Source organism: Dromiciops gliroides, chromosome 5, assembly GCF_019393635.1.
Source record: "Dromiciops gliroides isolate mDroGli1 chromosome 5, mDroGli1.pri, whole genome shotgun sequence".
Classification (NCBI taxonomy): Eukaryota; Metazoa; Chordata; class Mammalia; order Microbiotheria; family Microbiotheriidae; genus Dromiciops; species Dromiciops gliroides.
In genome coordinates this window covers 226,995,707-227,012,657 of record NC_057865.1, presented here as the reverse complement: position 1 = coordinate 227,012,657, position 16,951 = coordinate 226,995,707, and the positions used below count along the sequence as shown (strand labels likewise).

Here is a 16,951-nt window from a genome sequence, read left to right as displayed (position 1 = left end):
TGAGGGCCAGGAGACCAACAGCATGAACGGGACACTAAGCAGCCCAACTCAAGAGTTAATGCTAGCTGCACTCATGAAACTGGTTCAGATGATTACCGTTCATCCAAAGAGTGTGACTGATCAGTCCAAAAATGTTAGCAGCAAGTTTTCCTACCAATACAGGAGAGGTTACATATAATATATTAATGCTATTTTTGTGAATATGTAGTCAGAGTAATGTTATTCAGGGTATCTGCTCCTGTGTGTGAATATGTACATGTGTTTAGCTACAAATCAAAGTGCTCAATAAATGCCACTTTTATTACCCCTGTTTGAGACACAAACAAAAACCACTAAAGGTTTATTTCTGGAATAACCAGAATGCCCTGTTTCGCCATATAATGAACCAATAATTTGCTGTACCAATATTTAACCATTGTCACTATCTGAATCCCTGGTTATGCTTGAAACAGCACTAAAAGCTATTCTGATGTGTGTGCTAAAATTCAAAGTCTGGTTAAATGATATTTATAACATAATTAGTCCAAAGGCCAAAAGAAATGAGGGGGAGGGGGGCAGCTAGGTGGCGCAGTAGATAAAGCACCAGCCCTGGATTCAGGAGTACCTGAGTTCAAATCCGGCCTCAGACACTTGACACTTACTAGCTGTGTGACCCCAGGAAAGTCACTTAATCCCCACTGCCCCACAAAAAAAAAAGAAAGAAAGAAAGAAAAGAAAAGAAAAGAAAAGAAAAAAAAGAAATGAGAGGGAGGGGGAAACATATGCTTGTTGGTTGAAAATAAAAGAGAGAAAATTGGTTGAATAATACATATGATCATTAGGAAAGATCTCATACTTAAGAAAACTAAAGTCAGAAATTAAATTGACCAATCAGAAAGTGTGCCTTACCTCCGAACAGGCTAGGTGTTTGACATTAGTAAACCAGTCCACGTGAGCACGACAATGATCAAATGCATGGATTAGTTCATGGGTGACCACTCGGTTCATGTGAGCTTGATTATGGATATTATTCTGACACAACACTATCTATGGGATACAAGATACAAAGAACAAGAAGTTAATTTTTATTTCATCCCATCTGCCCGAACTATTTTTCTTTCCCAGATTCTAATTCCCTCTATACCTGCGGCACACAGAACATGCCTTCAGAGATGGTTGTATCAACTTTCTAAATCACATGAATGAAATCACATATCACTTTCGAGCTGCTCATGAATTAACTTGGACACAAAAATGAATTCAATTTGTCTTGCAAGAAAAGTATCCAGACCACCCCATCCACAAAGTATACTTTGCTTTAGGGAAATCCAATCACCTTAAAACACCCCCAAAGTATGCCATAAATGCCCACTCCCTTGACTAGATTCATGCTATTCATGCTGGTTCCCACCACCACCTACATGCTGAAACAGATGTGCTCCTGCAACAAGCAAGAAGCTGCCCAGACACAAAAGAGTACATTTATCTAGGAAGTGAAATAAAATCAAATAATCTGTTAAAAAACAGTCCCTTCTACGTCACCAGAGAATAGAGGGTGACGGTAATTTGGAAATGCCACAAGAGACAACATTCCTTCTTCTGAACTTTACGTTACCCCTTACACCATCATCTCCCAGCCTCGTCTCCACTGTCTACTCATGTCAAAAACACTTCACAGTGTCCTGAGTGGTGCCAGCACCTGACTTCATTCTCTCTACTTCATTCCCTTCCATCATCCGCAAGGGCTTCAGCACCTTCCTGATGTCCTCAGCTCTGGGCATGTTCTCCGTCTGTCCCCCATGCCTGGAATCCTCCCCCTCCTCCACTCTGACTACTGACCTCCTGGGCTTCTTGTAAGTCCCCACTTAAATCCCACCTTCTACAGGAAGCCTTCCCCAACCCCTCTTACTTCTTTTTTTTTTTTTGAGGGGGGGGGGGCAGGACAATGAGGGTTAAGTGACTTGCCCAGGGTCACACAGCTAGTTAAGTGTCAAGTGTCTGAGGCTGGATTTGAACTCAGGTCCTCCTGAATCCAAGGCCAGTGCTTTATCCACTGAGCCACCTAGCTGCCCCTAACCCCTCTTACTTCTACAGCCTTCTTGCCTTTCATTATTTCCTATTTATCCTGTATGTCTCTATTTGTCTACATGTGCTGTCCTCCGGGCTCCTGAAGGCAGGCACTGTCTGTATCTCCAGTGCTTAATACAGTTCCTGGCAAACAGTAAGTATTTAATAAAGGTTTAGTGATTGATTAACTATTTCCCCAGTCACCCACAAAAGTGAGCATTTCCATATATATTCATTCAGCAAGCATTTATTAAGCCCCTACTGTATACCAAGCACTATGACAGGTGCTAGGGATACAAATACAAAGAATGTTCTAACAGGGGAGACAGTGTGTGTGTGTGTGTGTGTGTGTGTGTGTGTGTGTGTGTGTGTGTGTGTGTGCGCGTGCGCGCGCGCGCGCATGTGTGTGCACACGTGTGCGCATGTCTGCACGAGCACAGAATAAGGATGGATAAGTACAAGGACGATGGGGAAGGAGGCATCAGCAGTTGAGGGGATCAGGAAAAGCTTCATACAAAGAGGTACATAGGCTACATCTTGGAGAAGGGGAAGGCTTCCAGGAGGCAGAGGTAGGGAGGGGCCCCTCCAGGCGTGGGGGCAGCCAGGACAAAGGCACAGAGGAGGGCCCACATCTAACGTCCTGGCCAAGGGCATCGTCCAGAGCACTTAGGAAGCCGAGCTCCAAGGACCAAGAGCTTTCTCAAGTTCACAAACAGCCTCTCTCCCATCCCAAGGGGTCACTCCCGGGAGCTCTGCCCCAGGACGTCTCTGAAGGCAATGTCATCGCCTCCCACTTCCACTCCTTTACTTATACCAGATGTGGGCTTGCCCTTCCTCATGAGCTCCAGGCCCTCCTCCCCATCCTCCCATTCCATGATCCCCTTCTGCCTCACTCGCTCTCCTCCCGACTAGAGTCCTCTGTCCCTGTGACTTTCTGCCATCTTCACCTGGCAAATCTGCACCTCTAAATAACCAATCCCCTTCTCTTTCCTGTGTTCCTGTTCCCAGGCTACCAAGCACTGTTGGAGAAAGTCACATCATAACTCGCACTGCACCCATTACAATATATGCCCCATCAGCTGAAGCCTCGCCATGGCTCAGCAGTACTTTGACTCTTCTCCTATTTACTATCCTACTCCCCTCAGTGGCTGTTCCAAATCTGTTCTCTGCCCCTTGAACACCCACCTCCGCCCTCAACTTCCCCAATCGCAGCAGAGAGCCCAGTCTCCTACTCTTCTGAGAAAAAGACTGAGGTCATTTGAGCTGAACACCTCCAGCTTCCCTCCTCTCCACCTCAAAATTTCTATCTTCATTAATCTCTTCCATCTTTCCTCCAGTCTCAGGGCAAAGTGTCCTTCCCAAAGCTACCCACTCAGCCTGTGCACCTGATCTCTTCCCTTCCAAAACCTTGTCCCACCAATCAGTCTTTCTTTCTGTTGCATCTTCGATCTCTCCCCTTCCATCAGCTGCTTCCCCACCATTTACAAATGCATCCTTGTCCCCCCATCCGAGAAACCTTCCCCTTGACTCTGCTACCATGTCCCCCCAAAATCTTTCACCACCAAACTTCTAGAAAGCTTAGTTCTATGACCTCTATTCAAATCATTACCTCCTTTAACTCACAACCCATTCATTCCTTAACCTATTCTGAACCCATTCATCCTGCTGGAACTATTATCTTGAAGTTCACTGCCGACTTTGAATCACCAAGCCCTATGACCTTCATATAGTCCTCACACTCTCTGACCTCTCTAACATCTAATCTTCCTATAGGAATACTTTACAGACCACAAAATATTTCAATACCTTACACTCGTGCTTTCTTTAGGCTCTCCGGTCCCAGCTTCTGTGACAACACTGCCCTCAGCTGGCCCTTGTCCTTTCCTTTCCAATCACTCCTCCCCTGCTTCCTACAGAGGCCGGCCCTCCTCCTCCCACCCCTAAATGCAGGTGTTCCCCAAGATGCTGACTTTGCACTCTTCTCTTTCTACCTTCTATTCATTTCTCTCACTCACTTGTAGAACTTGAACTATCATCTCCATGGATTACTCCCCAACTGTCCCCACCAAATTCAATCTCCAGATGTGACCTGTCCATCTCAGAAGCTGACTCTCAGCAATGCAGGCAAAGGGAGGTTTAATCTCATTTAAGCCATACTGTAACATGAATCTGTTCTATAACACGCCCAACAAGCAGTCAGACAGAATCTATCTGATGAGATCCAGTGATGGGGAACTGGTTCCCTCCTGAGATAGCTCCTTCTCTTCTGGAACAACTCTAACTGTTAAAACTTTCCCTTCTGTTGAGTCAAAATCTGCCTCTCTACATCTTCCACTCATCTAAAACTGCAACCCATTTCCAAGCCCCAGTCCCACATTTCTCACTTTGGCCCATCATACAGATGAAGAACCTGAGGCAGACAGAAGTTAAATGATTTGCCAAGGGTCACACAGCTACTTCTAAGTGTCTAAGATTAGACTTGAACTCAGGTCTCCTGACTCTAGCTAGGCACCATACTCTATCCACTGAGTCACCAAGCTGCCTACCAAACATATTAATCCCATTTTATAGACTAGGTAACAGTTATTTTCCCCTGCTAACATAGTTAAGAAGTGTCTTAGGCAGATCTGAACCAAGGTTTTTCCTCATTCCAAGTTCAATTCTCCCCAGCACCTCACTGCCCATCTCCCTATTTCTACCCTCACCACGGGAATGAAACACAGTAGAAAAGAGACTTGATTTCTCATCCAGACTCTGCCAACCTTCTTCGTAACCTTGGGGAAAACAAGTCACTAATCTCTCCGGGCCTCAATTTCCTCATCTGAAAACTATGGGGCGGGGCTAGATGACTTCTAAGGTCCCTTCTAGTTCCAACACCCAATAACTCATTTTCACAATGCCAGGGCAGGCCCCCATTTCTTCTGGTCTGGACGAGATCAATGATCCCTTAAGAAAGCCTGATGGTCTGGTGGAGTCCTGACCCAGAGTCAAGAAGACCTGAGTTCAAATCTTCCCTCACTTATTACCCTTATAACCCTAAGAAAGTCACTTAAGCTTTTTGATCCTCTGTTCTTCATCCATAAAATGGGAATAATGGTTGTTATGCAGATCATGTAAGATAACATATGCTAAAGCACTATATGAATGCGAGTTGCTATTATTAATTTTCCTATCTCCTGGCTTAGCCCCCTCTAATTTATCTGTCCTAAAGAAAACACAAATCATTTCACTTGCCACCTCAAACACCTGTTATGGTGCCCATCACCCTGCCAGAAGTAATTCACTCAGAGCCAGTGAACAAACATTTAAATAAACAATAGGATGAAAGAACTGTGCTCCTCAGGCCAGCATTCCAAGCAATCTGAGATGTAGCCCCACCCCTTCAAACCTTATTTCTCACAACTTCCTTAAGCTGTGGCCAAATTGGACACTCACTATACCCAACACCCCATGCTTTTTTTTTTTTTTGGGTGGGGCAATGGGGGTTAAGTGACTTGCCCAGGGTCACACAGATAGTGTCAAATGTCTGAGGCCAGATTTGAACTCAGGTCCTCCTGAATCCAGGGCCTGTGCTTTATCCACTGCGCCACCTAGCTGCCCCTACCCCATGCTTTTCTACCTCCACACTTTTAACTCATGATTCCCTCTGCTTGAGACTCTGCAACCCCCACTTCATCTGTAAAAATCCTACCCATCTTATAAGACCCAAGGGAAACACAGCTTCCTCCAGGAAGCCCCCCAAGCTAAAAGTGCCAGATCTTCCCTCTAAACTGCCTCAGCACTGTGCATGTCCCTTGGGAGCACTTATCAGACTCTACTCTATGCTGTTTTTATATTTGCTACTACCATCAATATCTGCACCCAGCCCACACCCTAGGCTTCCAGGCCCACCTCGGCGGCCCTCCTACTCGTTGCAGCCTAGCCCCCGAGGAGTTGGCTTCATCTGTCTGTTCGCACCTTCCTCCCCCGCGGCAAATACGACTCAGGAAATGCACATGTTTTGGTTCCTTGCTCCTACCCATTGCCAGCAACGGCCAGTATGGGCCCGACGCGCCAGCGCCATCCATTTTCAGGGCTAGTTGATTTGGCAGGTGAGTTGTCACACACTCCTTATATGCTGTTTTTATATATCTTCATCTAGTCTCTTTTACTAGACTGTATGATCTTCAAAAACCGTGATGGGATGGGTCTTGTTCATCTTTTTTTTTTTTTTGCTGGGCAATGGGGGTTAAGTGACTTGCCCAGGGTCACACAGCCAGTAAGTATCAAGTGTCTGAGGCCGGATTTGAACTCAGGTACTCCTGAATCCAGGGCCGGTGCTTTATCCACTGCACCACCTAGCCGCCCCCTTGTTCATCTTTATATGACCCACAATCACACATACATACACAAACACACATACACACACACACACACACACACACACACGTGTGTGTGTGTGTGTGTGTGTGCTCATTAAGTGTTTGCTGAACGAAAACAATCCAGCACTTAATTCCTACCTGGGATGTAGCCGAATCAAAACCTCCGCTGACATTTCCATTACAATCTTCACAAGAAAAGTGTCTCTCTCTGGAAATGGTGCTAAAAAGGAAAAAGCATATGTATTAAAGAACAGGCTACCTAGCAATAGTATATTTATGTTTGTGTTTGTGTGGGTCTGTGTGTATAGGATCTGGCCCCGTTATTAAAGCAGAAAAAAAGGCACTGGACAGAGAGGAAGTGATGGCTTCAGGGGTGTGATTCTGAGGTTTATCCCACTAGCCACCACTAGATGGCCCCCATAATGAAGCTAGCTAAGGATCTAGTTCAGGGATTCTTAAGTTTTCTGTTAAAGATCAAAGCTTCTTAAACTGTGGGTTGTGATCCCACATGGGGTCGCATAACTGAATGTGGGGGTCGCAAAAAATTTGGCAACAGTAAAATATTATGTATGCCTATTTTATATACCTATATACCCGGGGTCACATAAAAGTTTCTCAGGAGAAAGGGGGTCACAAGCAGAAAAGTTTTAGAAGCCCTGTTATAGATGCCCTTGCCAGGCTGGTGAGGCCGACAGACCCCTCAGAGTAAGGATTTTAAATGTATAAAATACACAGGATTACAAAGGAAGTCAATTATACTAAAATGCAGGTGCAAAAATATTTTTAAAAAGTTCAAGGACCCCACATGAAGAACCCTGATGTTAGTTGAATTTTTTTCCCCCCTAAGGCCAGAAGAGGCTATATCTCAAAACTCTCTAGAAGGAGGGGCAGCTAGGTGGCGCAGTGGATAGAGCACTGGCCCTGGAGTCAGGAGTACCTGAGTTCAAATCCGGCCTCAGAAACTTAACACTTACTAGCTGTGTGACCCTGGGCAAGTCACTTAACCCCAATTGCCTCACTAAAAAAAAAAAAACCTCTCTAGAAGGGGATTCTGAATGTTTTCTTGGCTAGCTATGATGGGCAGGCAGGTCAAGGGTTCATAAATAAAGCAGGAGAAGATGGGCAAAGAGCCAGCAAGCAGAGCAGCCTCTTCCAACCCCCAGATTCTGCGGCTGTAGGCGGATTGCACCTGTCTGTCATGTTTAAAGGGGCATACAGTGGCAGAGACGGATGTTCATGTGGCATACAGTGAGAAATCGTAAATGATCTGGTTTTTTTGGAGCCAGGAGGTAAAACTGTACTTAGGAAAGATCTGCTTACCAACCAGAACGCTTCATAGCATCCAACAGAAGCTTGACATATGGACCTAGAACAATATGGAGCCAATTACACTAGGTTAAAAAATGCACAGAGCAGAATTATCAAAAAACAGTACATGATGTTATCAAAAACTAAATTACCCATAATTACTAACTTCCCAGATGGTACAGAATTTCAAACTGGAAAGGGACCTTAGCAGCTGTCCGGTCCAGACCGCCTTTATGGATGTGAATACTCTGGATAGCACACTGACCAAGTGGTCACTCAGCCTTATCTGGCAGCCCTCCATTGAGTGGGAGTCCACCCCCTCTCAAGGTAGCAGCACTTTGGGAACACTTTCATTGTTTGGAAGGTTCTCCTTATACCTCAAGCCTGTATTTGCCTCAGCTTTTCCTACCCACTTCAGCCTAGTTCTGCCCAGGGGGGACATCAGGACAGGCCTGATGCTTCTTCTTCCACATGACAGCCCACCTAGTATTCAAAGAGAGCTGTCATGTGGCCCAAGTACGCACAGTACTGCCTTAGAATACATGAGCAATGAAGATCCAAGAATACCAGCTCATCAACACAAGTATTTATTTAGGTAAAACATTGATACCAATACCAAACTTCTCTTCGGCAAGAATCCCGAGCAGAACCAGGTGTACTTTTCCACTGCTTTGTAGTAAAAAAAAAAAAAAAATCAAAGGTCTTAAGACTTTACTGTGCATGGCCTAATTCACATGATTGGCAAGAAAAGGCCAAGCATGTGACGTGGCTGCTAAAAAGCTAATGCCTGCAGGAATACAAGTTCATAAAAATAGAGTGAGGGATCCAAATCAAGGGTAGGAATCGTCCCACTGTGCCCTACAATAGCCAGACCACGTGCCTAGGGCAGCACATTAACCAACTCGAGAGTGTCCAAGGGAGGAGAGCCAAGACATGAGAGGCTCAGGACCCACTTTCTGTGAATAACAGTTGAGGGGAAGGAGGATTTTTATCTTTCTAAAGAAAGCCGAGAAAGTACAGAGCTGCCAACTTGTGAGACTGCCTCATTCACGTCAATGATGAGCTGTGGTGCAGAAGAGTCAGTGGATGGTCTGTGTTGCTCCAGGGAGTTAAAGCAGGAGTAGGAGATACCCCATACCATTCTTGCAGAAATAGGTGAAGAGAGGCGGACTAGGCCATCTGCCTCCCAGGGTGGGGATGTGATCGCCCAATGGAAAGGGGAGAAGATGGGGTGAATACCACCCTCCACCCTGAGAGCAGTCATGGACTCATCTGCACACAATTATCACCCCCTTTCTGCTCCCCCCATTTGGGGCCCTCTCGTCCATGAGCTCAAAGCAGCTACACACACAATGCCTGCCCCCCAGGCCTTAAGCTGCAGCATGCTCGTGCCCTGAACCCTCTTATCATGAATGTATCAGGTACCCCTTAATGGTGGGCTCTATGCTCCAGGGCAATGGCCAGTGAGTAATGCCCCCAAACACTCTTCACAAGCAGGCACAAATGGGTTGTGATTGTACTGCCTTTCCTCCTAAATATATTCCTCTTCCAAACTTCCCTATTTCTATTAAGGGCACCAATAGCCTTCCAGTCTCCCAAGTTCACAACCTGAGACATCCTTGACCCCTCGCTCTCCCTCACCTCATATATCTAAGAAGTTACTCACTCTGCTCTTACCTACCTTCAGAACAACTTGGAAGTTTCCTCTTCTCCACCCACACATCCCCTTTCCTAATTCAGGTCCTCATCACCCATAGCCCAGACCATTGCTTTAGCCTCCTAATGGGTCTTGCTGCCATCTCAACTGTCTTCCCCCTCCAACACAAGCACCACGCAGTTGCTAAAGCAACCTTCCTAATGCACAGGACCGACCGTGTCACCCTGCCCCGCCCCCCAAACAAACTCCGGAGGCTCCCAATTGATTCTAAGATCAAGTGTTATTTCATTTCTATCTTATCCTTTTCAATTTCCACTTTTGTGAAGTCTTACAATGTATGTTGTTAGTAGATTGGCAGCAAATTTTTATAACTTATAAATGAGTATGGTCATACATATTGAAGGTGCAGATCAAAAAACATTTTAGTGTGTGATTGAAAGTTTGGAGACCACTGGACTAGACAACAGAATAATTAAACAGATTTGGAGCGATCATTAATGATTCAATGTCAGCCTGGAAGGTCTCTAGTGCAGCACTCCCTGTGCCCTTTAACATTTTTAACAATGACTTGAATGAGGGGCTCTATGGCACATTCATCAGATTTGCAGAAGACATACAGCTGAGAGGGAAAGCTAACATACAGGATGCGAGTCAGGATCCATAGAGATCTTGAGAGGATGGAACACTGGGCTGAATGAAATTAGTAAGATGAAATTCAACAGGGAGAAATGCAAAGTCTTTGACTTTGGTTGAAAAAAAAAAAAAGGTCACCTTTACAATTCCAAGAGAGAGAAAAGAGGGTTAGGCTGCAGTCTGTCTAAAAATGATGTGGGCTCTGGTGGGCTCCTAGCTCCATTCGAATTAGCAGCATGATATGGAAGCCAAAAAGGCTATAAAGTGAGAGGCATGAGATGGTGACAGGATCCCAGTACTCTACCCTGGTCAAACCACACCTGCAAAACCATGGTCAGTTCTGGTGCCATTGTTTCAGATGGGTCTTAAGAAACAGGAGATGATCCAGAGGAGGGCACAAGTGGGAGAAGCCGTGCCATATGAGGATCAGTGGGAGAAACAGGGAATGTTTAGCCTAGAAGAAACTTGGAGGAGACATGTCAGCTGCCTTCAAGTATGTGAACAGGGATCTGACTTGTTCCATTTGACAGAACCAGAAGCAATGAGCAGAAATTGAAGCAAATTGGCTAGCCAGGTGGCGAAGTGGATAAAGCACTGGCAGTGGATTCAGGAGGACCTGAGTTCAAATGTGACACTTGACATTTACTAGCTGTGTGACCCTGGGCAAGTCACTTAACCCTCATTGCCCTGGGGGAAAAAAAAGAAATTGAGGCAAATTTAGTCTTGATGTCTTCCTAACAATCAATGAAAGCTATTCAAAGATAGAATGAGCTGCACAGCACAGTGTTAAGTCAGCATGAAGGGCCCTGGGTTCAAATCCTTGCTCTGCCTCTCACTACCTATGTGACCTCAGGCAAATCTCTTAAAACTCTCTTTTGGACTCAGTTTCCTCATCTGTGAAATGAGGAAATCGGATTAGATCTCCGAAGTCCCTTCCAGCTTTAAACCTACAGTCCTTTATCTCAGGAGGTGAGGGGTTTCCTTTATTAGAAACTTCCAAGCCAAGGTTGGATGACCACCTGATGAGTATGTCTTCCTGATTCCAAACCCAGTACTCTAAGCCACCTACCCTTTAATCAAGAGATCTTGGCATATGCCTCAAGGAGGTCAAAGATATATACAGTAAAACATTCACAGGGGATGCCCTGATGGGGTACAACTAATGACTAAGCAAATTAAAGGACACCAATGTACGGAACACTGCAGCACAATGACTATAATGACAGATCCCAGCAAGCAAGATACATGAGGACTTTTTAATAATCATGTCACGGAACAAACAGCAAAGAAATGAAAACAAGTGCTGTGAAATTGTAATGACTAAACTTGGACCCAAAGAAGGCATTAGCGAGCTCTCCCTCCCTTCTTTTGTTCTTTTTAGAGGGGAGGAAAGAGGGAGAAAATTTCTTGCCTCCGATTTGGTTAATGTGTTGGTTCATTTTGCTAAACTCTTTTCCCCCCACTTTTTTGGGAAATATAGGTGATGTAACACCAAAAAATACCAATAATTTTTAAAACTCTATTACTCCCCTCCCCAGTCCCTAAACTCATCTTAGCCCTCAGTCACTAGAAGCTGATGTAGTGAAAAGTGTTGATCTTGGCTTCATGAAAATTGGTTTCCAGTCTTGGCTGTGACACTTGCTGGCTGTGTGACCTTGGGTAAGTCACTTAACCTCTTCGTGCGCCTCGGTTTTCTCATCTGTAATAATAGTCTCGGACTGTTAGTGTGAGGATTAAATGAGATAATGGGGCAGCTAGGTGGCGCAGTGGATAAAGCACCGGTCTCGGATTCAGGAGGAACTGAGTTCAAATCCGACCTCAAGACACTTGACACTAACTAGCTGTGTGACCCTGGGTAAGTCACTTAACCCTCATTGCGCCCCCCCCCAAAAAAATGCGATAATGACTGGAAGGCACGTGGTGCTTTGCCTGGCACATAAACGCTATATAAACATTATTATTATTGTATTATATAATTACCACTACCACTACTACCTGGATGACCCTGGACCAGTCATTTCCCGTGTCTGGCCCCACCGCCTCCCCACGTGGCAGTTTGGGTCGGGCTGGAGGGAATCCCGAGCTGGAGAAGTAAGCCAAGGCCACCCCGTCCTCCCCACACTACCACCGGGCCGCCACGCCCGCCGGGCCTCCCAGGCCCCGCCCCATCCCGGAAGCCGTGCGGCCCCGTGACCTTTGACCTCCAGGGCCCGCCCCGCGCCAGGCCGCCTACTTCGATCCACCGCCTTGAGGAGCATCAGCTGGCACTTCTGGTTGTGGGTGAAGAAGCTGGTGGCGAGGAAGCTCCGCTTGGGTTTGCCTTCCGCGAACCGCTCGGGGAAGACCTGGTAGGTGAACTGCTGCTGCTGCTCCCGCTCCCGCTCCCGCTCCCGCTGCGGCTCCGCGCCCGCGCCCTCGCCCTCCATCCGTAACAGGGCCCGGCGCCAGCGGCACAAGCTGTAGGAGCCGCTCCCACCAGCCGAGCGCCTGACCCAGGGTTAGGGGGGGAAAGTTACCGCCAGCCAACCTACGAGGCCTGGCCCTTCCTTCCCCAGCCCGGCCCTACCTGAGCCGGACCGCCCTAAGCCCGCGCCCCCGCCCCGGGCGCTCACGTGGCTTCCGAAAGCCCCCGCCCCAGGAGGGGCTGTCCTAAGGGACAGGGCTGCAATGCCCTCCCACGGTCCCCGAAGTGGGCGGAGCTTCCCGGGACCCCCACGCTCTCTTCTTGCACAGAATTGGGGTTTGGTTTGGGGATAATTATAAAGTGTGTGTGTGTACACACATATAATCCATACTTATATAATATATGTTAGATATATTCAATATAATTATATATAATTTGGGGGTATAAAATAAAGTCACTGGATTTTTCTTCTTCCTGAAATGCATTTAGTCCTTCCAGCCCTTGTGGGGTTTAAAATGCACGGGCCTTTTTTTGGGGGAGGGAGCACCCATGCCACTTGTTTTCATAAGTCTTGAATTATTGAAGTCAAAGGATGGGGCTGGAATATTCCATTTTCAGGGTGATCATTTACACCTCCGAAATCAACAAAAACTAAAAAATCAGAGCTTGATGTAGTGTCTTGTCTAAACTTAAGAAAGGGACGAAGGAAATACTAACAGTGCATATTAAAAAGTGTATCCTGGGAGGGCAGCTAGGTGGTGCAGTGGATAAAGCACCAGCCTTGGATTCAGAAGGACCTGAGTTCAAATCCGGCCTCAGACACTTGACACTTACTAGCTGTGTGACCCTGGGCAAGTCACTTAACCCTCATTGCCCCACCCAAAATACAAAAACAAAACAAGATATGAAAAGTGTATCCTGTGTACATACATTACCACCACCACCACCAGAGCCACTTGTTATATATCTACTAGCACATCCTCCGTTCCCTGATCTGTAAAATGAAGGCCTTGGTCCCAAAGACTCCTGAGGTCCCTTACGGCTCTAAAAGTCAACACAAGGGGGCAGCTAGGTGGTGTAGTGGATAGAGCACTGGCCTTGGAGTCAGGAGGACCTGAGTTCAAATCCGACCTCAGACACTTGACACTTACTAGCTGTGTGACCCTGGGCAAGTCACTTAAGCCCAATTGCCTCACTAAAAACAAACAAACAAAAAAATCAACACAAGTCAAGTCAAATCAAATGTCTTAAGGGCCTCCTATATGCCCAGCACTGTGCTAAGCACTGAGAATACACCCCCTCCCCCAAAAAGGCAAAAAGTCTCTACTCTCTAGGAGCTCATAGTCTATTGAGGAGGATGTAACAATTGGAATGACGCCACCTGCTGGAGACTTACTGTAGGAAAGCTCCAACATGAGAAGAGGGCCTCTGAGGGCAGGATCATGTGTCTTTTCTTTGGCGTCAGTAATGACCGTTGGCTTGTGGGAGGAGGAAGGGGGAGACTGGCGCACCTGCTCGCTCTCATGTGGACTCTGGCAGAGAGCGGAGCTAGGAATGCTCTCTCCCTTTAATAGATAGATGAATCTAGACCTTTCTCTTTCTCTTCACCAAATTCTTATTCTCCTTAATAAATGCTTAAAAGTCTAACTCTTGCTAAAGCTTATAATTTATTGGCGACCACTCATTGGATATTTTAGACAGTATAGCTAGAATCTTAGCCCTTACAGGGACAATATGCAAACCACTGTGTACAAACAAGGAGTACATTGGGGGTAGTCTCAGAGCAGTAGCACTAAGAGTAAAGAGAAAGTGGGACTTAAACTGGGACTTCAGAGAAGCCAGGAGGGAGAGCATTCCAGGCACGGAGGATAGCCAGGAAAAATGCCCTGGACTTCAAGACAAAAGAGTGTGTTTGAGGGACCTCGCCATAAGGTAAATTGTTCCTCCTGGGTCCCTTAGAAGGCAATCTGTTTTCCGTTGCCTTATGAATTTTTATGTATATTTCGTATAGGTAGGGTCAAATTCTTAAAAATTATCATTAGGGGCAGCTAGGCGGCACACTGGATAAAGCACCTGCCTTGGATTCAAGTGGACCTGAGTTCAAATCCAGCCTCAGACACTTGGCACTTACTAGCTGTGTGACCTTGGGCAAGTCAACCCTCATTGCCCCGCCCAAAAAAATTATCACTAAACTGCAATCCCCTCCACAATAAAGAGCATGTTTATTAAAATGTTTTATTTAAAATATTTTAACAAGGTGCTTTCGATGTTAACCATATCAAATTTAAGGGGGGGGAAATAACCTCCTTGTTAGAAAGGAGCAAGAATAATGTCACAGTATACTTAATTACACTAATTACAGTTGTAAAGTTCTAGTGCCTCGGGACAGAGAGAAATGGCTGAGCACAGTTGAAGTTGTGTAAGTGGAAAAAGAAATTGGAATTTTGCTCCCCAGTTTTGAGACCATGACTGGGGGTTGGGGAGGGAAGCTATCAATGAGCCAGAGTCTCCTGTGAGAGATTAAGGTTCAGTTGGCAGAAGTGGCAATGACTCTTGGGTCCTGTCCCTATCCCTAACATATCGCCAGTTCCTGGCACACAGTAGGCAGTTATTCAGTTAATGGATGGATTGAATTATATGAAATAGTACAATAAGTCTCCTTTCATCCACTGAGCTTCTTCTGAATGGGTTGTCACAGAAAAGGAAGTGAAGACACGCCAGACTCTTAGGTGTTGACTCTGAGCAATGATAGGCCTCATGGAGAAGGCCTTGGAATGTTATGGGGCCCAGATCTGTATATCCAGCCCACAGGCTCTCCTGAGCTCCAGTGCCACGTCCAGCTGCCTGTTGGACATATCAAACCAGGCGTCCCCAAAATATCTCGAACTCGGCACTTCCAAAAAACAAGATTCATCAGCTTTACCCCAAATCCCACCACCGTCTGAATTTTACTCTTGCCGTTGACAGGAACCACCAGTGAGAACCGCCGATGGATGATGTCACATCTGATAGTTCTGAGTCCAGCCAAGAGGTTATGGCTACCAAGTCCGTTTTTGTCACCGTGGGCACCACCAGTTTTGACGAACTCATAACCTGTATGTCTTCCGAAGCTACCCTCCAGCTACTCAGGAACCTTGGTTATAACAAACTTGTTCTACAAATTGGAAATGGAAGAGTGGTCCCAGAATCCTTCACTTCTGCGTCTTTCTCTCTGATTGTTTACAGGTTCAAGAATTCCCTGAAAAAAGACCTTAAGAGATCAGATCTGATCATTAGCCATGCAGGTGCAGGGAGCTGCTTGGAGGCCTTGGAAGAAGGGAAGCCCTTGGTGGTAGTGGTAAATGAAAAGCTGATGGACAATCACCAGTTAGAGCTGGCCAGACAGCTGCACAAAGAAGGGTCCCTTTTCTACTGCACATGCAGCACCCTTCTTGAGCTGTTGAAATCAGCAGACTTATCATCATTGAAACCTTTTCCTCCTGGCAAGCCAGAGATATTCTCTGAATTTTTGGATAAAGTTATGGGATTTAAAAAATGAATGCCAGTCTCTCAAAATTTTTGACCCACCTAGGTACACACATAGATAAGCCTTCCTAGAAAATTCGGTGAGATCAAATCCTCTCTTTTGGGGGGGGGGGGGGGCAAAGTGACTTGACCAGGGTCACACAGCTAGTAAGTGTTAAGTGTCTGAGGCCAGATTTGAACTCAGGTCCTCTTGAATCCAGCGCCATCTAGCTGCCCCTCCCTTAATAAAATTTCTCCATCTAAGGATGCATCCAAAGTTTCTTCTTGCTTGAACATTTGTAAACATTTACTCAGATCGTTCTAGCTACTGTTAGTTTTTAGTCAATGCACTTTATCAGTACACTTGTCGGGGCTAGACAGACACAGGTTGTAACCTGGAATCCCATATGGAGATTTTTAAAGCCTTGTGGCTTTTAAGAAATGCTCTGAGGAGCTTGACAGTTGGCACCCCCCAGAGATGTCCAAGAAAGGGAACTCCAAAAAAATTCAAAAGGTGCCTCACTAGAAATGTGAATGAAAGGAAGCACCCTCCTCCTAGTCACTCAGGTTTATCAACTCTGTGTTACCAAATCATCCCTGTCCCTCACTACACATATCCAACTGGTTTCTGTACCTTGACATTTCTACCTCCACAGCATTTCTCATACTCTTCCTACTACACCACACAAGACTTAGATGTCCCATACAATATCCAAACTACTACTTCTATCTTTGCTGAGCATACCTTGCTTTTGCCTGCCTCCGTTTGCCCATCTCATCTCTACCTGCAAAAATATTAACCAATCCCTAAATCTCACCTCAAATCCCAACTCTCCATAAATCTCTCCCTGATCCAAACTGGAAGTAATCTTTTCCAACTCTGGTTCTCTCCTACCACTTAATTACATACTACATTGTATTGTAGATCTTTTGAAAAATCAATATTGCTCTTTCAAGTAAGTTCCTGAGGATAAATCTCATATTTTATTCATCACTGTATACAACTTGGCTTATTGGATTTAGAATTTATATGACCCT

The 16,951-nt window shown here is 45.8% G+C and overlaps 2 protein-coding genes across 5 annotated transcripts in view; one reads left to right on the top strand and one right to left on the bottom strand.

The window, feature by feature from the left end:
- Positions 1-12,604, bottom strand: part of ATP23 (ATP23 metallopeptidase and ATP synthase assembly factor homolog) — a 24,859-nt gene extending 12,255 nt beyond the window's left edge. For 2 of the 3 annotated variants that reach the window (XM_043969014.1, XM_043969015.1), the window contains exons 1-4: positions 12,239-12,604; positions 7,728-7,773; positions 6,546-6,627; positions 889-1,026 (exon numbers count right to left, since the gene is read on the bottom strand). In XM_043969014.1, coding sequence (XP_043824949.1) covers positions 889-1,026; positions 6,546-6,627; positions 7,728-7,773; positions 12,239-12,431 — 459 coding nt within the window. In that variant the 5' untranslated portion in view covers positions 12,432-12,604. Of the gene's footprint in view, positions 1-888; positions 1,027-6,545; positions 6,628-7,727; positions 7,774-12,000; positions 12,098-12,238 lie in introns of those variants that run through there. The other variant, XM_043969016.1, reaches the window with a different exon arrangement.
- On the top strand, positions 12,257-16,951 carry LOC122729892 (UDP-N-acetylglucosamine transferase subunit ALG13 homolog). 2 transcript variants are annotated; one of them, XM_043969017.1, is made up of 2 exons: positions 12,257-12,353; positions 15,377-16,894. In XM_043969017.1, the coding sequence occupies exon 2, from the start codon at positions 15,399-15,401 to the stop codon at positions 15,945-15,947; it is 549 nt and encodes a 182-aa protein (XP_043824952.1). In that variant the 5' UTR covers positions 12,257-12,353; positions 15,377-15,398; the 3' UTR covers positions 15,948-16,894. The 2 variants fall into 2 exon arrangements, with proteins under 2 accessions (XP_043824952.1, XP_043824953.1); XM_043969018.1 differs by lacking the exon at positions 12,257-12,353 and having other exon boundaries at positions 15,374-15,504; positions 15,635-16,951.